General features: G+C 42.2%; 1 protein-coding gene and 2 long non-coding RNA genes across 6 annotated transcripts in view; 2 read left to right on the plus strand and 1 right to left on the minus strand.

The window, feature by feature from the left end:
* Positions 1-2,394, plus strand: part of LOC115295470 — a 36,036-nt gene extending 33,642 nt beyond the window's left edge. Inside the window, exons 2-3 of the long non-coding RNA XR_003910416.1 lie at positions 446-522; positions 1,218-2,394. This is a non-coding gene — a long non-coding RNA (uncharacterized LOC115295470). The remainder of the gene's footprint in view (positions 1-445; positions 523-1,217) is intronic.
* LOC115295472 overlaps positions 1-22,282 on the plus strand; it is a 64,297-nt gene that overhangs the window by 40,863 nt on the left and 1,152 nt on the right. The gene's annotated exons all lie outside the window — the stretch shown is intronic.
* The window catches only part of SLC26A8 (solute carrier family 26 member 8), a 79,951-nt gene that overhangs the window by 20,504 nt on the left and 37,165 nt on the right, over positions 1-22,282 (minus strand). For 3 of the 4 annotated variants that reach the window (XM_029943353.1, XM_029943349.1, XM_029943350.1), the window contains 8 exons: positions 12,741-12,888; positions 11,382-11,495; positions 5,083-5,160; positions 2,521-2,616; positions 1,271-1,377; positions 1,121-1,190; positions 604-696; positions 359-490 (listed from right to left, as the gene is read on the minus strand). In XM_029943353.1, coding sequence (XP_029799213.1) covers positions 359-490; positions 604-696; positions 1,121-1,190; positions 1,271-1,377; positions 2,521-2,616; positions 5,083-5,160; positions 11,382-11,495; positions 12,741-12,888 — 838 coding nt within the window. The remainder of the gene's footprint in view (positions 1-358; positions 491-603; positions 697-1,120; positions 1,191-1,270; positions 1,378-2,520; positions 2,617-5,082; positions 5,161-11,381; positions 11,496-12,740; positions 12,889-22,282) is intronic. The other variant, XM_029943351.1, reaches the window with a different exon arrangement.

The following is a 22,282-nucleotide window of genomic DNA, read 5'->3' on the forward strand; positions in this document are numbered from 1 at the left end:
ATCAAAAGCCAGGCAGTTGAAAGTCAGGGAAATAGGTATAACCAGGGTATTACTGTCAATCTTAATAGGCAAACTGTACTCTCTGGGCTCAGGTCAGTCACTGGCCATTGAGGAGGGACCCAAACCTCTCTACCTACCTATTAAGGTCAAGATCTAAATCTCAAAGGGGGACCTGTGCCTTCATTTCTGGGTAGAAATCTCTGAGTTCCAATTACCCAAGGTCCATCTAAGAGTCAAAGTCCCTGAAGAGGTTTTGATTTTCTTTCCTTACTTCTTCTTCTTCTTCATTTTTTTTTTAACTACCAGTGCACTTCATAAAATGTAGAGAAACACACAGAGGGGAAAAGGGGTTTCTAACCCTAGGTGGCGGCTCCGGTTCATCACAATTGCAGAAGCACTGACAAATCTGTTCTTCCTCTGAGCTGTCTTCACTTTGATTAAACAGGCGGAACACTTCTTCTTCTTTAAGCGGCACCCTCACCATTTCAACCTGAGAGATGTAAGAAAGGTCTCAGCCAGATGGTGAGTGGGGCAAGGGAGAGGGGGTGTGCCTGGGGAGGGAGAAGAGGGCAGGTGGAGAAAGGCAGGGGAGGAAGCCATCACCTCTTTTAATAGCTTGCTCTTTAGCTGATTAACATTGACAAATGTAATGGAGTTGCAGCACTGGAAGATTTTCACCCCAGGGGTGTTTGTAACCTACAAGACAAATTGGAGGGACATTTCTCAGCTCTTTTTATGGAATAAGAAAGAATCTCTAGAACCCTCTGGAGGATCTGGATTCTTCTTCCTAAGAAGCCAGAATTAGCAAATTCTTCCCAGTCATTTCACCTCCTGCTTTTCTTGCTTTCTTCTCCATCTTCCATTTCCTCTTTTCTTTTTCTTGGCCTTCCCTACCACCCTTCCCCCCAAAGGACATGATCCTTAACTGGCTGCCGCACTCTAAGGATTTACCGACTCAAGTTCCCCACCTCCACTGGCCTGCATCACTTTCCCGGCCTTTGCAGACCTGTGTCAACGGTGCAGCAAACAACAGCAAAGGGATTGTTGTAGAAAAACCAACCAACAGGCCTGGTCCAGACCACCCTTCGGGCTAAGGAGCAGGACTGATCTGGAATCTTACCTCCCGATAGTCATTGAGGCTTCTATAAATGTTGGTGTTAGGGATCTGACCCAGGAGGAAAATCTTGGTTCTGAAAGGAAACATTATGTGCTTTCAGGTCATGGTTGCCTCGCTCGCCACGCCAGCCTCCTATCACCTGAGACAAGGTACCTGTGTGACCGAACAGTGATGACGAAGAAGGCAAAGGCTATTGAAACAAGTAGTCCCATATCCAGTCCCAGGAAAATTGCAGCTACGAATGTCACCATCCAGATAATCTTGTGGAGAAGGGGGAGAAGGGGGAGGGAAGACCATGACAACAGCACAATTGGGAAAACCACCAGTTGTATCTCTCAACCCATCTTCTCCTCCCACTCCCCACCAACACCTGGCATTAGAGAAAAAAATTCCACAGCCCTCTGGACCACCGCCTTCACGACCGATCAGGTCCCAAGGCTGCCTAGCCGTTCTTGCCAGTGTGCTTGATTACTTCTCTCTTTAATTCTCTCTGGAAACCTCACGTGCAAAATAGAGATAACAAAATCTCCCTTATAGGCTTTCTTGAGATTAAAAATACCATTCCCAAAGCAACGCAGAGCACTTACCAAACGGTAGCTGTTATTTTAAGACCTATCATGGCTATTGGGAATCTTTAACATCCTTCGTGAGTCCTTACCTCACCACCTCTCTATCTCTTTCAGCAAGCAGCTTGACTTTCATCTCCACAGAGCAAAGAGGCTGAAACTCTCTTAAATATTTGCTTCCCCCTCCACCTGCTACTTGTTAGTTACTGTCCCCATGTCACTCTCCCTCTCTGTCTTCAGTCCTGCTGGAAGGACTGTCCCTCTTCCTAGGACTAGAAAAGGCACCCCCGCCCTGGACCACATCCCTCTTAGCTTCTCGGGGACCTGGATCTGAAAACTACCCCTGTTCATTTCTCTTTGCCTCTGTGGGCTTCTTCTCCTCTCATTGTATTATTTCCTCTCTGTTTTATTTCTTGCTGTTTCCCCTTTGTGTCCCCAATTTTGTGCTCTAGATGGAAGGGGGCTGCTCCAACAGTTCTCCTGCCTAACAAGACACCACCTTCTTTCAGCAGGATTTGTGTCCTACCCTGGCACATTGTCACACTAACTGGATTAAAAGTCATTGACTATGTAATGTGTGACAAACCCTTTTTACTAGATTCATATCTAACTGTGGCCACTTGTATCCTTTTTATTTAATTTTGCATAGTTGGAATGGCATCTCAGTATTCCATGCACCCATAACCTTGACACCTCTTTTTTTTTTTTTAAGCTTGAGTATCACTTATCAAAGACTTGCTAGGGTCCTTCACCCTGTTCTCTTTTGTTTGTTCTCATTCCCTCTTTCTGACCTTCCCCGCGGTCCTTCCCTACCTCAGCCAGTGCGTCTGTACTCACAGAGTCATACTGGTTCTGCCTCCACAGACTGGGTAGGTTGTAAATGGTTTCAAGGTAGGGGAGGATGTTGTTCAGCATAATACCAGCCAGCACAGCCTGTGGGGAAAAGGTAAGCCCTGCTTCACTTTCCCTTCTGGGAATCATCACAAGGGGACCACAAAAAGTCACTCATGCCACTTAGAAATGTAAAAAAATCACCAGGACCTCAAAGCAGAATCTGGAGGCACCTGGGTGGCTCAGTCGGTTAAGCACCCAACTTTGGCTCTGCAGTTCGCGGGTTCGAGTCCCATGTTGGGCTCTGTGCTGACAGCTCGGAGCCTGGAGCCTGCTTCAGATTCTGTGTCTCCCTCCCCCTCCACCCCTCCCCTGTTTGTGCTCTCTCACTCTCACTCAAAAATGCATAAACATTAAACAATGATAAATAAAAATAAAAAATACACTTGATATTAGCCAAAAGGCTAAGCGATAAATAAAAATAAAGCAGACTCCCACCTACTCTAAGAAACATTTTCTTGTTTTCATGAGGTCCCTGCACGAGGTTCATGTTTCTCAGCCTTTTTCTAGCCATCTCTTCTGTGTATGCTCTGCCTGGGCATTGGAACTGACCCTGCCACGAGGAATGGCTGGGTCTAAGCTTACTCTGGTTTTCTGAGGTGACTCAGTGACCAGTGCGCTCAGTAGGTCAGCAGAGGAGGGAAAGGCAAGGATGAAGTCAACAGGCATCACTGCTCTCCAACCTTCGTCTTCAATCAAGAATCGCTACATGCTCTGCATTTTGCAGGAAGATGTGGTGGGAAGGAAAAGAAACTCAACCTCTCAGGGTTCTTGCAAGATTTTTGGCTTGAGCAGGGAGTATGAAGAAGAAACAAATCTTTTCCCAGAGTCATCCGCAATACAAAGTGTACCTTTCTGAATGTGAACTGTCACATTGTGGTGGTCCCCCTTGCTGACCAGTTGAGATCCTGGCCAGGATACCCCGCCAATTACTACAATAAGGATTTTGTAACAAAGTGTCCATAATCTCTCAAGGATAAAGGGCTCATTCATAGTTTAATACTCGCAAAGTTCCATTATTAAAGCAATTCAGATATTCCACTGATCAGATGGTGTTCACGTTTCCACCCAGAAAGTACTACAAAAATAATGTGACATAACATGGTTAGCCAAAAGCAAGGGCCATTCTGTCTCTAACATATTGATAATAAAGGAGTGCCCTTAGTGGATTCTTCCAGATTTTTTTTATCTTTCTTTTAAATGTTTATTTATTTTTGAGAGAGGGAGACAGAGAATCCAAAGTGGGCTCTTTGCCGACAGCAGAGAGCCCAATGCAGGGCTCGAACTCATAAACTGTGAGATCATGACCTGACCAGAGTTAAATGTTTTTTCGACTGAGCCACCTAGATGGTCCCCTGACAGATTTTTATATGTTTGCAATTTTTAAAGATCCTGATTCTTCTAGCTGTAAAGAAAAAAAAAATACCACCATTCAGAGTAAATTAGTGAGAGGCCCTCCTAAGATAGACTTTGGGAGTGATAGCACCGAAGGTGCCCCATAAACTAAATTCTGGAGATGACTTCTGCTGGGCATCAGAAGACAGCTTGTGTGATAAATACAAGCTTAATCCCACCTTCCGGGACTAGATCCTGGGGCTGGGCTCCAAGGTCCCTGAATCACAAGAGCAGAAGGCAGCAACAGCCTTGAGGTAGTTCTGCTCTTCTGAAACCTGATTATTCACCAGGTGGGACGGAGGTGTTCAAAATGATGAGGCTAACACTTACGACCACTCCAGCTTCAGGGACGGCCACCTCAGAGTGTCACCAAGCTGCTACCCCAGTAATGAAACCTCCTCCCACCACCCGCGGCGCTATCTAAAAATGGCTAGCGGGAACATCAAGGGAATTTAAAAGGGAATCATGGTCATTGAGCATTGATCTAGATGGTGACAGAGAACAAATGGATGATGGCCAATAATGAATGCATCTGGCATCTCTAAATACAAGGTGATCAGCCTCTCACAAAGGGGAGAGATGGTGCAGAAGGATACAGAGGCGGCCTTGCTGAACAACTCAACTTTCAGACCCCTGCTTTCTAGTGTTGCGAACCAACGACAAGGCAGACAGGCTGTCACAGGGCGACTGAGTTCACATGAATGCAGAACAAGGCCTTCTGGAAACGGCTTGGGAAACAGATGGCACGCATACACAATGAATTTCCAAGCCTGAGTCGGTGAGGGGCGTTCTGGCATCTGAAGTCTATTTTGGTCATCTTCAACTGAATCTTTACTTGTACAGCTTACTTTCTAGTGTAAGCCATAAAAAGAAGATCAATGAAGAAGAATGACAATAATATCTAATGTTTCTTAAGCACGTATGATTAGCTCAACACCATCCTGTCTCTATTAAATATCATCATATTTAACCCCCACTCCTGTGAGGTGGTTGCTATTATTTTAAAGGAAAGGGAAGAGAGATCGAGCTGGGTGACCACAGAATGCCCCATGAAGGTGCAATGGGGAGATCTGGTCTTTTCCCTACTTTGTGCTCTTTGTCGGTTCTACTTACATTTGGCAGTTTGGAGAAAAAGCGTTCCCCTTTGACCGTCAGGAGTAGCATCACACCTGCGCCTACCAGAGATGCGAACTGAGGAGACAGAGCCAGTTGGAGAGAGACCATCAGGAACGAATTGGTCCCTGTCTGCAACTGACGCCTTCTGCGGGGTGAGAAGCATGTCGTTTTTGCTTAAAAGGAGTTGAATGTCACCATCCAGCACAAGTGCATTTTCATTGAACCGGTGTTTTCAGGCCTTGGCAAAGTGCTAAACACATACTAGGTACTCAATCAATATTTGTTGAATGAAGGCATGAATTGCTTTCTGCAAAGCCAGGCTCTCTCAGATATTTGGATCTTTACTGCCATAGCATTGCACTGTGAATCTGGAGTCTCCTGAAGTTCGGCTTTCCTTCCCTCCCAACTTTAACTCCTCTTGGAACCGCCTAGAAAAGCCCTAGTAGACTCATCACTGTCAACCCTGAAATCCCAACCACTCCACTTTTCAAATCAGTAAATATCTCAACCCTTGCTCTCCTGTTTGGGGCTTGGATAGCTTCCCATTTAACAGTGTCAGTAGTGCTTCATCTTTTTTTTTAATGTTTATTTATTTATACTGAGATGCAAGGAGGGACAGAGTGAGAGGGAGGGAGAGAGAATCCCAAGCTGGCTCCATGCTGTCAGTGCAGGGCCCAATGGGGGGCCTGATCCCATGAATGGTGAGATCATGTCCCAAATGAAATTAAGAGTCGGAGGCTTAACCCACCCACAGCCAGGTGCCTCTTGGTAGCGCTTCCTCTTAAAAATGCAATGATAATCATTTCTGATTTCCCTACTTCAGTTTTTCTCTGCTTCACTGCCATAAAAAAGAGGTACAGATGTGAGTCAGGGCTGCAGATAACAGCTCTGGGTCCAACACTGGCTCGGTTGACAACTGGGCTCAGTGTTGTTTGGTGAGCAGCAGTTCTGATTGGCAGAGAGAGCAAGCTAAGCTACATAGTTCCCTTTACAGTCTCAAGGCTCTCTGGACATAGTGTAAGGACACGAGTCTAAACCAAACAGATGCCATGACAGGTTTTAAGTTCCCCTCTGATCTAGAAGGCCTAGGTTTCAGTTCCCCGAAACTAACAGGCAGTTAGAGAGCAAGAGAGACCACCTTGGCAACACCCAGGCAGGGAAGTCCAGCTACCACTCTCCACATTCCTAAGGGTGAGGCCTGCAGATGGGAACTTTAGATAGGACCCTGTTACCTAATGTTAACGTTAACCCGATAGTCGCTGAACAAGACCCTAGGCTCGCCCTGTAACTGGTTGATTTTAAAGGTACTCTAAATGTTGTAATTGGAACCTGTCGAAAGTAACAAACACCCTGGACAATGTGTATGGTTAGAGTTACTGCCAATGCTGTTATACAGTAATGATTGGATGTCGCAATTTCTTGTAACTCCCCCTTCCTAAACCCCATAAAAATCCTGCTCAGCCCTTGTTTGGGGCTCTCAGCACGGATCCACTGCGCTGGTGAGGTCCGAGCTTGAGCCTGTAATAAAGCCCTCTGCCTTTGCATGCATGCCTCGGCCTCCCTGGTGGTCTCTGGTCGTTGAGGATATTGTGACTTGGGCATAACAATAGTCTTTTTTTTTAATTTTAATGTTTATTTATTCTTGAGAGAGAGACAGAGAGTGAGTGGGGGAGGGGCAGAGAAAGAGGGAGACACAGAATCCAAAGCAGGCTCCCAGCTCCAAGCTGTCAGCACAGAACCCAACACAGGGGCTCCATCTCACAAATCGTGAGATCATGACCTGAGTCGAACTTGGACACTTAACCAACTGAGCCAGCCAGGTACCCCTCTGGACATAGTCTTGAACTCTATACATCCTCTATGGACAAAATTCCATTGGGTAAGCCCCTAATAATAAAAACTGATAGAAAGCAGTGTAATCTCCCACGGAATTGGGGGATGTGTGTGTGGGAGAAGAAAAGTGACCACAAATGAGAACAACGGCATATATGCAAGCAAGAGCCTCGGGAGTCCCTCAGAGCTAAACCATTAAGCCACTGCTCAGCAATGATTCTCTCATTTTTCTCTTTATTTCTTAGGTGTGAAAAAAAGGGGAAAAAAACTCTTCCTACTTGATTTCTTCCCACTGCTCACTGCTATTTGCATATAAATACATCACGGAAAGGAACAGCAGCGATGAAATCAATTTCCTACTTCCTTCCTTCCCTGTCCCAGCTGCTCCATAGTTGATAGCAGGTGATGGTCGTATTGAAGGGGGGATTTAGGAAAAGGGACCCTGCACCAGAAAGTCAGAAGTTCTAAGGACGAGCATTTTATGCCCCGTGGAACTGAAACAAGCAGCTGAGGCCATAAACTCCTTCAGCCAATGTATACATCAGCCTGCTGCTGGATCTAATCTAAGGGCCTTGCTTTAGATTAGATCTAAAGGTGGTCTTGGTTGGCTCTATAGAAAAACGACTTTGATCAGCACAGGAAAACACATCAGGGCTTTTCCTTCCTACCACTTCTTCTTTGTTGTCGTTTTGTTTTGTGTTTGGTGTCCCTGGGTAGGCTCAATCTTCCCCTTCTTTTCTCCAAATTCTTCTGATTTAAGGAAACACAGATATGCAGATGCTAAAATAAGCTGCATTAAACCTAGATTTAAATGAGTACAGGGGTGCCTGGCTGGCTTAGGCAGAAAAGCATGCAACTCTTGATCTTGGGGCTGTGAGTTCAGCCCCATGTGGGGTGAAGAGATTACTTAACTAAATAAAACTTAAAGAAAAATAAACGAGTACAAACTGGACACTGAATCTGATGAAATTTGCTGCTGAGAGAGGGTTGGGAGGCCTGCCAATGACTGTCTGTCTCTCCCGGCTGTGCACACAAAGGAGTGGGCTTTGGGACCACAGGGCCATCCTCAGTGGCACTGTGCCTTAGGAGGATGCTTGATGGCTCTCCAAATCTCAGACTCTCTATTTGCAGGGTCTATAGACCACAAGCATGTAGAACTTTGCGTCTCACGCTTATTTTGCTATTCTGTTCTCATGTCCATCACTTTTCTAGTCTTGCTTGAACAAAAACTGACTCTGCCGTCTCTTTGGGAATTCAAGGCGATGTGCGTTCCCACAAGCCACAGCCACTGTGGACATGCAGACCCTCAGACACCAGTTACTCCGTACACAGTGGGTTCCATGAAGTAGAAGAGTAGATTGCTAAGCACTGGCCAGGGCCCTAGGGAGCTGGTGTAGGAGCTATGAGTTTTGAACCTCTTAAATGACAGGCACTAGTATCCACTAATTGAATTCTCATCACCGAAAAGTTCTCTTTATCCCCATTTTACAAATGAGGACTAGAGCCTCAAAAAGCAGAAGTCCAAGGTCACACACCTAGGAACCACTGAGTCAGGATTCAATCTACCTGGCCGGCTGACTCCAAAATCTAGGCTCTCTCCACTGTCCCATTTGCTCCCTTTAAAAAGAATACAACACAGGTCTTTATTTTATAGTCTCTTTCTTTTCTTTCTTTATTTTTTTAATTTTTAAAAATGTTTTATTTATTTGGGAGGGGAGGGCAGAGAGAGGAGGAGACACAGAATCAAAAGCAGGCTCCAGGCTCTGAGCTGTCAGCACAGAGCCCAACTTGGGGCTCTAACTCATGAACTATGAGATCCTGACCTGAGCCTAAGCTGGACACTTAACTGACTGAGCCACCCAGGTGCCCCTCTTTTTTTCTTTTATAATAACTAATTTTTTAAGCAGTTCTGAGAGCCTGGGAACGTGGCAAGATGGCCAGTCCTTGGAAAGCAGGGAATAAGGAAAGGAACCCCATTGTGGAGAACAAGGAAGCCCCGTGGTCAGAACTAGATGAGCCAGAAGATGAGGTGGGGGACAGTCCAACTGGCCACAGGTCTGGGGCTTTTCACGTTTCATCTGCAATGGCCTGCCAACACAGCTGGCCCAGGCCAGACCTGGAAGAGTCGATAGGTTTTGCTGGGACCAGTGAAGACTGGTGGGTTTTAGACAAGGAGAATTAAAGTGAAATCCAGATACATATACACAGTTTGCATTTATGCCAGATTAAAAAAAAAAAAGAATAAAGCAGCCCTTGGTGGCAGGTCAGGTCCGAGAGGTACAGAGGCAGCCCCCTCCCTTCTCTTTCCTGTAGTCCCGACGAACTTTGAAGAAGCAAGGGTGTTCTCAGGCAAAGTGACTCAGAAGTCCCCAGAGAGAAGAGACAGAGTGCGCACCCCACCGCTGTGGGATGAAGAAGGTGGAATGCATCTCAGAGGCCTTTGCTTGTCCACATCGGAAGGGTGGAGGCTGGGTAGCTCCATTGCCTTCAGGGCTGGAGGCCAGCAGTGTTCTCCATTGGAACCCCCAGTTTGCCCAATTTATCGGAGTCTCGGGGAAGGACTTACCACCCCACCATGAGGTGTCACAGCCTAGGAGAAGGCCCCACCATGAAGTGTCACAGCCCCTCCTGGGCCACACAGAAGGACAGTGTAGCAGTAGAAAACAGAATGAAAGCCACAGGCTGCCTTTGAAGCAGGCACTTTGTCCGACGGGCTGAAGGCAACTCTGAGGCTGAACGGAAGCCCTTCTTCCTTCCCGCTATCTATACATATCCTAACCATCTTTCAATAATCTGTGAAAATGCACTTCCTCCCTCATTCTCCACCTTGTTATATTTATGACACTTAAAATTTTTTTAATGTGTATTTATTTTTGAGAGAGACAGAGTGTGAGTGGAGGAGGGGCAGAGAGCGAGGGAGACACATAATTGGATGCAGGCTCCAGGCTCTGAACTGTCAGCATAGAGCCTGATGCAGGGTTCAAACTCACGAACCGCAAGATCATGACCTGAGCTGAAGTTGGACACTTAACTGACTGAGTCACCCAGGCACCCCTGGCAATTTTTATTTATGGGGCTTCTTCTACACCTAATATTACTTGCCCTATGTTTTAATTTCTTCCAACTGTGTGCCTCTTTTCTCCCTAAATTTATGTCATGCTTATATACCAAATGAAGTAAGAGTGTTGTCAAAAGTTAGTGGGGACTAACGTCTGGGATTGTCATTTCTACTTCTTATCATGAAATCCTCTCATATGGACATCAATGTTTTTGCACACTTGCACAGAACATTCTTTTCACCATAGTCCAATTTCCTTCTTTCCATAAACGGTAGTGGAAAGGAGGTACGCCTTCAAGGCCAGCATGTCTGGAAGAAGCTTTATGACAAAACTCAGTCCACATGAAGTGATAAGGACACGATCCTACTCTAGACCCAAGTTCCCATCCCTTCTGACTTTTATTGGCTTTGACCTTGTATTTCACCTCTATTTACTCATAACCAGGATACTTTGTCTACCCCCCACCAATGAAAATTCATCTGACACTTCCATTTCTGACCATCGCTGTACCTTCCTTTCTACCACGCGTCTGTGGCCTAAGTTTCTTGTTGATCTTTACTGTTATTTGTCTGCCTTCTGAGCCCTAATCCATTCCCTGGGTTTACTCCAGTTTTGATCCTGATAATTCTCTGACATTTCATCATGCTACATAGCAGAGCTGGGACACATCCCACGTTGTAGAGCTGGGAATTATAATCTAGTTAGTTCAGGACCTGTGAACATTGGACTTATAAAATCTCATGCCTGCGATTAGACAAGGGGTTTGCCTTTAGAGCCTTCTCTGTCGTCATCTTCTCTCCCTCTCCCTTCTGACCCACACATTTAGTTTACCAGTTCGGAGCACTGGAAGAAAATCTGACTGGATAATTTTCTCGTATTCAAAGGCAGAATGGTCATAAGTTCTCGAGGCTCATCTAGACAAAAGCCTTACTCTCTATCATGAAAGGCTCTTGCCATGTCCTGTGAGGAAGCTAGGGAAGCTAATTCTGCAGCTAGGATGGGGAGAGTTGTATTTATTACTACTTCCCAAGACTAGGACCGGGAGTATATCCTTCCATGGAAGGCAATGTTAATAGGTGATGGTTAGTTTACCTGAAATACTTTTCTTCGAGGTATGTTACATGGCCAATAGGTTAGAACGGACTAACCCATAGAAACCATCATATAGAATAATATTTCTATAGAAGATGACTTTCGGGTTCTACATTGACAAATAGCTTTCAAGACAAAAAAATCTAAGCAAAAATTTAGGCAAGTGTGAAATCCAGGTTTCTCCAAGAGATCTTCCCTAACAAACATAACATTAAACCAGCAGGATGGTTAAACTAAGAGAATGCCCTTCTGGGAATAAACATATGAATAGATATGTTTTTATATTAGGAAGAAAATTCTATTTCAACATACCTGTTGCCTTCCTCCAGACTTATCTTGGATAATAGTCCTGATAATCGCACTAGTAAACACGCAAGCTCTGAAAAATGAGCTGACGACATTGCAAAGACCGATGGCTATTAAATCCTGGAAAGAAATGGCAAACTTGTTAGGCCTGCTGTTCGTTGAAGAATGTGGGTTTGAGCTAAAGATATACTGTCCATTTCTTATGTATGAAGATGGGATTGTTTACATCACTTCAAACAATACAGAAATAGTCCTTTTTAAAAAAATGTTTCTTTATTTTGGGGGGGCAGAGAGAGGGAGACACAGAATGTGAAGCAGGCTTCAGGCTCTGAGCTGTCAGCATGGCACCCGACATGGGGCTCAAGCTTATCAACTGGGAGCTCATGACCTGAGCCTAAGCTGGACTCTTAACCGACTAAGCCACCCAGGCACCCCAGAAATACTCTTACAAAGAACAAAAGGATGGCAAAGCTGATTTCTGGATTAACTTGACTCTTCATTTTAGCTAGCAATCCTAAGAACAGCACTTTTTCAAAGTGAGAAATGAAATTTTTGTCTTATTATTCCCTTTCACTGGGACTTTGGATGACATAATACTATTTTTTCTCCCTTCCTTCCATACTCTTAAAATCAAAGTGGGACAACTCTTTCTTCCACATTTCTCTTTTGAGTTCTAGGAACAGGGCCAAACTCGGAATAGTTAGGAGATTAAAAAAAACAGAAAAGTAAGGACTGTTTCTGGGAGACCAATTTAATTATGCTAGTAGCCTGGTTTTGATATTCCCTAGCATTTCTTATTGCACCTCAGTATGTAGTTGACTCCTAAGAACTTGGAAAGGAAGATGGACTCGAGAGGAGAGGAATTCTGCTATCTCAACAACATGATGCCATATGTTATCTTCTTGCCTCCCCGCACCATAGCCGTTCTGGGCAAATAACACTCTTGTTAATTTAAGTGGCTTCAAAGTTACGTATGCCACACTTCTCAAAAATGCCTTGGTAATTATAATTAAAATGTTGGTCTCACTGACTCTCTAGTTACAAAGGAATGCAGTCTTGGGGCACCTGGGTGGCTCAGTCGGTGAAGCGTCAGACTTCAGATCAGGTCATGATCCTGCGGTTTGTGCGTTAGAGCCCCATGTGGGACTCTATGTTGGCAGCTTTGGGCCTGAAGCCTGCTTCGGATTCTGTGTCTCCCTCTCTCTGTGACCCTCCCCCACTCAGGCTCTGTCTCTCTCTCTCTCAAACATAAACATTAAAAACAAAAAACAAAAAAGAATGCCATTTTCATGTTTACTGGAGGCTCAGATTGGAGAACAGAGACTTAAGGATCAGAGGAAATAACAGAAAGCCCTGTCATCTCACCTGGTTGGAATTAACATGGTAGTTATGGTGACTGGCAATCTTCTTGCCCACAAATATCAGCAGAGAGGAGCTCACTAAAGCTAAGGAGAAGGCTTCTAAGATTAGTTCAGGAAGAATGTTCAGATCTGGAGTCACAGGAAACAGGAAGCTGGAATAAAATGGTGGAATTATTCCTAGAGAGCAGGAACTGTTTTTTGCCTCCTTCCCCACTTCAGCCTGATCATGCAGGGCAGGCAGGCCTAACCCTCTTTTAAATATAACAATAAGAGGGGTGCCTGGCTGGCTTAGTCGGTTGAGCGTCTTCAGCCTCTTAATTTTGGCTCAGATTGTGATCACAGGGTTGTGAGATGGAGCCCTACGTTGGGCTCCATGCTCAGCATGGAGCCTGCTTCAGATTCTCCCCCCCCCTCTCTCTGCCCCTCCCCTGCTGGCTTGCATGCACTCTCTCTCTCTTCCTCAAAAAAAAAAAAGTAATAACAATAAGAGATAGAAGAGCAGTAAGGCAGCAGCCTGCCCAAACTGCCGGGAAACCCAGCCAGGTCACAAAAGCCACTGAGAGAACACGGCCTGCTTGCTATCTTCCAGTTCGACATTGTTGCCATGTAGGAATAGCAACAAGTAGGACAGGCAAACCACAAATACTGATGGAAAATGGCCCCATCTGCACTGGTAGAGGCCATATCAGTGGCTAAACAATGCACAGATATCACATCTAAGATGGTTTAGAGCCAAAAAGCCCAATGAATTCCCTCTATTCACACTCAAATCTTTCAGGGTATAATTCTAGTCATCGTCCTTTATACAAATTACTTCCAATTCTACCCACACCTTCCCTCCTATAGTTCCCCTCCCATTTCTTTTCAATGAGGTAAATATGGATTACATGAAATCCACCATCTTACCCATTTTTAAGTGTACCGTTCAGTGGTGTTAAATACACTCATAATGTGCAACCATCTCCACCATCCACACTGTAACTCTTCTCACCTTGCAAAACTGAAACTGTTAATACAGTTAACCAATAACTCTGCACTTCCCCCTCCCCCAGCCCTAGCAACTGCCATTCTCCCTTCCATCTTGATGATTCGGACTACTCTAAGCACCTCATATAAGTGGAATCATACAGTGTTTGTCTTTTTGTGAGTGGTTTAGTCCACTCAGCATAATGTCCTCAAGGTCATCCATGTAGTAGCATATGTCAGACTTTCCTTCTTTTTCAAGGCTAAATGACATGTATATACATTTTGCTTATCCATTCATCCACTGATGGATGCTTATGGATTCTTCCACATTTTAGCTATTGTGAAAATACTGCTATAAGCATGGGTGCATAAGTATCTATTCAAGACCTTGCTTTCAATTTGGGGGGGGGGTATATATCCAGAAAAGTAGAATTTGCTGAATCATCTGATAATCCTATTTTTAATTTTTTGAGGAACCACCATACTGCTTTCCATAGTGGCTGTACCATTTTACATTTCTACTAATAGTGCACAAAGAAATCTATATCCAACAACTTTTGTTATTTTCTATCTTAGATACACACACACACACACCTGCTGGGATAGGTATATGCGTATGTGTGTGTGTGTGTGTGTGTGTGTGTGTGTGCACAGGCACAGTAGCCATCCTAATGGGTATGAGGTGGTAGCTCACTGTACTTTCAATTTGCATTTCCCCTTAGTTACCTTCCGCCTGGTTGCTCTATCTATTACTGAGAGTGGGGTATTGAAGTCACCAACCTTTATTGTAGAACTATCTATTACTTTCTTCAGTTCTGTCCTTTTTTGCTTCATGTATTTTGACAGTTTGTCATTAAGTGTGTAAATGTTCATAATTGTTATATCTTCTTGCTGTATTGGATTGTTTATAACATATGATGTCCTTCTTTGTCTCTTGTAAGCTTTTTTAAAATAATTTTTTATGCTCTTTATTTATTTTTGAGAGACAGAGAGGGACAGCGGGAACAGAGGAGGGTCAGACAGTGAGGGAGACACAGAATCCACAGCAGGCTCCAGGCTCTGAGCTAGCTGTCAGCACAGAGCCCAATGCGGGGCTCGAACCCACGAACTGTGAGATCATGACCTGAGCCAAAGCCAGACGCTCAACCGACTGAGCCACCCAGGTGCCCCTCTTGTAAATTTTTTAAACTGAGAGTCTATTTTGTTTGACATTGGAATACCCACTTCTGTTCTCTTTTGGTTACTATATCTTTTCTCATTCTTTCACTTTTAATCTATTTGTGTCTTTGGATTTAAAGCGCATCTCTCTCTCTCTCTCTTTTTTTTTTTTTAACTGTTTATTTATTTATTTTGAGAGAGAGCAAGGGAGGAACAGAGAGGAGAGAAAGAAAATCTCAATCAGGCTCTGTGTTGTCAGTGGAGAGCCTGACGTGGGGCTTGAACCCAACAACTGTAAGATCATGACCTGAGTTGAAATCAATGGTCAGATGCTTAACTGACTTAGCCACCCAGGTGCTCCTAATGCGTATCTCTTACAGATAGCATATAGTTGGATGATGTGTTTTATCCAATCTTCTAATCTTGATGGGAGAGTTTAATCCATTTACATTTAAAGTAATTACTATTATGAAGGGATTTCTGCTATTTTGCTATTTGTTTTCTATATGTCTTATAGTTTTAAATATCCTTCATTTCCTGCATTATTATCTTATTTTGTGTTTAGTTGATTTTTTTTGTAGTGAAATGTTTAAATTCCTTTCTAATTTCCTTTTGTATATATTCTATAACCATTTTCTTTGTGGTCACCATGGGGATTACATTTAACCTCCTAAAGTTATAACACTCTAGTTTGAATTTACACCAACTTTGCTTCAATAATGTACAAAAACTCTGTACAGCTCTACTCATACCCTTTTCTGCTATTGATGTCACAAAATTATACCTTTATACATTGTGTACCTCAAGACGTAAACTAGTGATTCTTTTAAATGCACTGGTCTCTTAAATTATGTAAAAAATAAAATGTTGAATTATAAACCATTGTTAACATTACTAGCTTTTAGAATTTACCAATATTTGCCTTTACTGAGATCTTTATTTCTTCATACAGCTTTACGTTACTGTCAAGTATCCTTTAATTTTACCCTGAAGAACTCCCTTGAGCATATTTTCCATGGCAGGTTCAGTGGCAATAAACTCCCTCAGCTTTTGTTTATCTGGGAATGATTTAACTTCTTTACTTTTGAAGGGACATTTTGCTGGATATACGATTCTTGGTTGATGGGGTTTTTTTTTTTTTAATCCTTTTAGCACCTTGTTGGCCCACTGCATTCTGGTCTCCAAAGTGTCTGATGAGAAATCTGCTCAGTACTTTATTGATAAACCCATATGTATGATGAGTCACTTCTCTTTTTCCTTTCAAGATTCTCTTTGTCTTTTGAAGTTTGATAATATATCTAGTTATTGGTCTCTTCGAGTTCCTCTTACCAGGAATTTCTAGAGTTAGACATTTACATTCATGCTTTTTAAAATAAAATTTTGGAGATTTTCAGTCATTATTTCTTCAAATGTTCTCATCCCTTTCTTTGTTTCTTCTCCTTCTGAGTCTCCCACAAAGTGTATATTGCCTGCTTGATAGTGTCCCATAAGTCCCTAAAATTCTGTTCCTTTTTCTCTAATCTTTTTTCCTTCTGTTCCTCAGATTCAATAATTTCCATTATCTTATCCTCAAGTTCACTGATTCTTTCCTGTAACTGTCCAAATCTGCTTTCAAATCTCTCTAGTGTATTTTTCCTTTCAGCTATTGTGCTTCTTATCCCCATAATTTCTTTTTGGTTACTTTTAGGGTTCTATCTCTTTTTTGATATTTCCCCTTTGTTCATACATTGTTTGCTTTACTTTTCCAACATTTTCCTTTAGTTCTTTAGGTATTTTTAAGACAATTGTTTTAAAGTCTTTGTCAAGTAGATCTTCCAGTAGGTCTTTTTCAGGACAATTTATGTTGTTGTTGTTTTCATTTTATTTCTTTATTAAAAATATTTTAACATTTTTATTAATCTTTGAGAGACAGAGAGAGACAGTGTGATCAGGGAAGGGGCAGAGAGAGAGGGAGACACAGAATCTGAGGCAGGCTCCATGCTCTGAGCTGTCAGCACAGAGCCTGACATGGGGCTTGAACCCATGAACCATGAGATCATGCCCTGAGCCGAAGTTGGACACTTAACCGACTGAGCCACCCAGAGGTCCCAGTTGTTTTCATTTTAATGAGCCATACTTCCTCTTCTTTTATCTGACTTGAGATTTTTGTTGAACGTTGGATATTTGAATCTAATAATATGGCACCTCTGGAAATCGGATTCTCCCCGTTCCTAGGGTTTGCTGTTTTTTGTTGTTGTTATTGTTGGCTGTTTTTGTGCCAAGGATAAGCCTTTAGTTGAAGAAAATGTTAAACTTAGGGTTTTCTCAGGTCTTTTCAGAGTCTGTTCCTTACTCTGGGCATGTATGACTATTTTCTAATGTTCCCTGTAAGTGCAGTTTTTTTTTTTTTAATGTCCTAATCTTTAATGTATGACTTCCAAAAGGGGCCAAAAAAGAGGAAAATGAAGAAAAATGGGGTGCCAGTCCATTAAATCCCTTGGAAGTCACTTTTGCCAGAAGGGGAGGGACTTGCAACAATGGGAGTGAGGTGTAACAATAAAGGCTGCTCACTTCAGGGTCTGCACTTCTGTAATCAGAAGCAGCAACTGGAACCTTTGTGCATTCCTGGTGGGAATGTAAAATGGTGCAGCTGCCGTGGAGAATAGTTTGGCAACTCCTCAACAAGTTCAACACAGCATTACCATCTGACTCAGCAAATCTAGTCCTAGGTATAATCTCAAAAGGAATGAAAACAGGTTCTCAAAGAAAAACCTGGCACTATGGTTCTTGGTAGCACTATTCATAATAACCAAAAGCTGGAAATGACTGAAATGTCCATCACCTGGTGAACTGATTAACAAAATGTGGTATGTCCATATAACAGAATACTGTTCAGCCATAAATAGGAATGATCCATGCTACAATATGGGTGGATCTTAAAAATATTATGCTAAGTGAAAGAGGCCAGAGTCAAAAGGCCACATATTTTATGATTCCAGAATAGGTAAATCCTTAGAGGTAGAAATTAGATGAACGGGTGCCTGGCCGGCTCAGTAGGTGGAACATGTGACTCTAAATTTAGTGAGTTCAAGGCCCATGTCTGGTGTGGAGTTTACTTAAAATAAAAAAAAGAAAGTAGATTAAGTAGTAGCCATGGGCAATGGAGAGGGACAAATGCGACAGGGCTTCTTTTTAGGGGCGATAAAATATTTTGAAATCAGATGGTGATGATGGTTGTACAACTCCGAGCATATACTAAAATCCACAAAAGTGTACCCTTTAAATTGGTGAGTTTTACGGTATATAAATTATATATTAATAAAGCTGTTTATTAAAACAAGATATTAAGAGAACATAAATAACTTTTTACCAATATATTTGACAACTTAGATTAAATGGGCAAATTCTTGAATCACCAGGGAGTCTGAGTGGCTCAGTCCATTAATCATCTGACTCTTGATTTCAGCTCAGATCATGATCTCATGGTTTGTGAGATCAAACCCCACATTGGGTTCTGTGTTGACAGCATGGAGCCTGCTTGGGATTCTCTCTCTCTGTGTCTCTCTCTCTCTCTCTAACCCTCACCTGCTCATGTGGGCTCTCTCTCGCTTGCTCTCTCGCTCTCTCTCAAAATACATACATAAATAAACATTTAGGGGTGTCTGGGTGTCTTAGTTGGTTAAGTGTCCAATTATCAGCTCAGGTTATGATCTCACAGTTTGTGAGTTCAAGCCTTGTATTGGGCTCTTTACTGGCAGCTCAGAGCCTGGAGCCTCCTTTGAATTCTGTGTGTGTCTCTTTCTCTGCCTCTATACCACTCTCTCTCTCTCTCAAGAATGAATAAATATTAAAAAATAATTTAATAAACATTAAAAAAATTTTTTGAATCACCAAAACTAACAGACTACTCTCAAGAAGAAATAGATAATCTGAATTATAGACAATGCTAATGTAATTTAATAATAGTTGTACTTAATAACCTATTAAAAATTAAAGTTAAAAAGAATTAAATTTTTAGTTAAGAACCTGCTCACAATGAAAACTTCAGGCCTAAATATCTTTACTGATAAATTCTACCAAATATTTAAGAAATAAATAATGCTGATTCTATAGAAACTCTTCCAAAAATTAAAGACAAGCCTATGTGGCTCAGTAGGTTAAGAGTCCAATTCTTGGTTTCAGCTCAGGTCGTGATCTCATGGTTCGTGAGTTTGAGCCCCACATCAAGCTTTGCACTGACAGTGTGGAGCCTTTGTGGGATTCTTTCTCTTTTCCTTTCTCTATGTCCCTCTCCCACTTGTTCTCTCTATCTCTCTCTCAAAATAAATAAACAAATAAATAAACTTTAAAAAATATTTTAAAAAAGTGAAGACAAAAGAATACACCACAATTTCTTTTATAATGTCTACAATACCCTGATACTAAAGCCCGATGGATAGGACCAATAAAGAAACTCTCAAGATAATATTCTTCATATACATGAGTGCAAACATTATAAAGCATTTTTTTAATGTTTGTTTTATTTTTGAGACAGAGATAGACAGGGCATGAGTTGGGGGAGGGGCAGAGAGAGACACACAGAATCTGAAGCAGGTTCCAGGCTCTGAGCTGTCAGCACAGAGCTGGACATGGGGCTCAATCTCATGAACTGTGAGACCTGAGCTGAAGTTGGGTGCTCAACCAACTGAGCCACCTAGGCGCCCAATGAATGCAAAAATTCTTAACATCATCTTAGCAAATCAATATACAAAATGATAATACATCATTACCAAGTGAGGTTTATATGTGATGCAATTTTGGTTTAACATCAATCATGACATTAACAGACTAAAAAAGGAAAATAAATTTTCATGATTTGGGGGTCAGTGTTGTTTTCCTATAGATCCATAGAATAATTCTTTAAACTGAGTTTGGAAGCACAAATATATTTTGGTTTCTGTAACTCTAGGTTTATTTTCTAAGTAAAAAAATTTTCTAAATGTTTTAGATGAGACTTGCTATTTGAAATGTTTATTCTTACTATTTTGTCATTTCATCAAGACACAGATATATGACTCAAAATTGACTTATAAAATTTTGTGTAAAATCTAAATTCAGTAAAATGAACAATGTATTACATACCACTTTGGAAAATTATTTTAAAATAAATTCTATGATGCATTTTTAGTACTTTAATTAAAATTTATTAGTTTATGCATTTTCAATTTCATTTTCCTTAAAGCAGGAAGCATCACTTTTAGTACCTCAAAGTACTATCTCCTCCTGTCTTCTTATTTCATCCCATTTTTATATACAGAAATCTAAATTCCTATGTTTTAATATCTTTTCCTTCACCATTTAACTATGTCTATGCTAGTTCCCTATTTTTAATATACTTATAACTTATAAGCACCTGGGTGTTTTTCAGGGAATGACCTAGATAAAAATATAACTGAATACTCAAAGGCAGATAGCTATTGAACCTTTTGTTAAATTTCCCCTTTTTGTATTTTTAAGAAATTAGATAAGAATGTGGCTGTCCCAGGAGTGCCTGGGTGGCTCAGTTGGTTAAGTGCCTGACTCTTGATTTCAGCTCAGGTCATGATCTCATGGTTTATAAGTTCTCGCCCCTCTGCGCTGACAGTGCAGAGCCTGCCTGGGATTCTCTCTCTCTCTCCCTCCCTCTCTCTCTCTGCCCTGCCCCCTTGAAATAAATAAATAAACTTAAAAAGTATATATTGTGGCTGTCCCAAAGAAGTATACAGTAAATGAAACTTATTGCTGAAATCTACGTTAGTAAACCTTAAATATTGAGCACCACGACACAAACTACGGGTTTTCCTCTCTGCTGGTTTCTTACATTTCATTCTTTCTTAGTAGCTTAGGTTAAAAGGGGACACGGACACAGGAAGAACTAACTTAAATTGTTCAATTTTTTCTAATCCTTAGCAACCAGGGATAAATATATAATAAAAAGGGAAGTTCAAAGCAATGTCTAAAATTAGAGTTTGAAATGCTCACTTGTCTATCTATACTCTGAATCTAAGGATAAAACATAAACAGAAGTTGACTGTGTGGTTTTTAAGTCCTGAACAACAGAAGCATACCGAGTGTGTATGATGCAGTGATTATCATCATAGATTTTGGAGTTAAATAGAAAGGAGTTCAAAAGTCGTTCAGCCCCTGACCAACTGTGTGATCGCGGACCAATGACACAAATTTGTAAACCTTAGTTTCCTCAGCCATAAAAAGGAGCACCACTGTCAGGTGCAAATGAAATAAAATAATTCTGTAAAGCATCGGTCTTATATAGAACAAAATACCGATATTTTGTTCTGAGAGCAGAGTCAGTCTGGTTTATTGTTGCATTTCCTGGTACCTAGGTGGTCTGCTCACATTTTTTTTGAACAGAATTTCAAATGACTTAGTCATCGTCCGATTTCACGGAGGAACTGGCAGGACACGAGACTAATCCAATGTGCTTTCATCCAAGTCGCCTGTGTCGTGTCACCGTGGAGTCTGCCTGGGTCGCGGACTCTGCGGTATTCCTCACTGAGCAGCCTTAGGAAATGAATAAGGCTCCTCAAAAGCCTGCGTGTGGGTCGAGAAACTGCAGTGGATGCCTTTCTTAGCCAAAGTGACTCATCTGACCAAGGTTACTAGGGGTTCCCTGGTGCTCTAGTGGTTAGGATTCAGTGCTCCCATCTGATCAAGGTTACAGAAATTTTACTTTCCTAACAGAAGTGAGAGTGACCCATGGTCACTGGCAATAATTATAATGTAAATTAATCACAAATCCTTAAGAATTGCATATGCCACAGGACTCAAAGATAGCTTTCTACTCAGAGTAAGAAAATAATGTTTCTTAAGGACACCGATCTAGCTTAAGTGGGTGAAGCCAGAAGGAACAGTCATCCCTTGAGCACTGAGCTCTAGGAGAGGGGCTGGGAAAAGATGCATCTCTCGTTCCATCCTTGACAGTTAGTTAGACAGGTATGGAGGTTGAGAAGGCCCGTGATGTATTGTGGAAAAGACTGCAGGAATCTCTCTGGTTTTCTAGCATCTCCAACGGTTTCCTAGCGTAAGGGCACTGACTGGCTCAACTATGGGAAGAGAGTTAAGAGGCTGACCAGAGAAGAAGCACAGGGTTGTTGTAGCCCATCCTCTTTCAGGAACCTCTGTATTCTAGAATGAATTTGAGGGGTGCCTGGGTGGCTCAGTCAGTTGAGCGTCTGACTTTAGCTCAGGTCATGATCTCATGGTTCATGGGTTCGAGCCCCACATTGGGCTCTGTGCTGACAGCTCAGAGCCTGGAGCCTGCTTCGGATTCTGTGTCCCTCTCTTGCTCTGCCCCTCCTTCGCTCATGCTCTTTCTCTCTCTCTCAAGAATAAATAAAATCTTTAAAAAAATTAAAATAAATTTGAGTCCATTACCCAAATTTGACTGCTAGTTGAGAACATCAA

The sequence above is a fragment of the Suricata suricatta genome, chromosome 7, assembly GCF_006229205.1.
Source record: "Suricata suricatta isolate VVHF042 chromosome 7, meerkat_22Aug2017_6uvM2_HiC, whole genome shotgun sequence".
In the NCBI taxonomy this organism is placed as follows: domain Eukaryota; kingdom Metazoa; phylum Chordata; class Mammalia; order Carnivora; family Herpestidae; genus Suricata; species Suricata suricatta.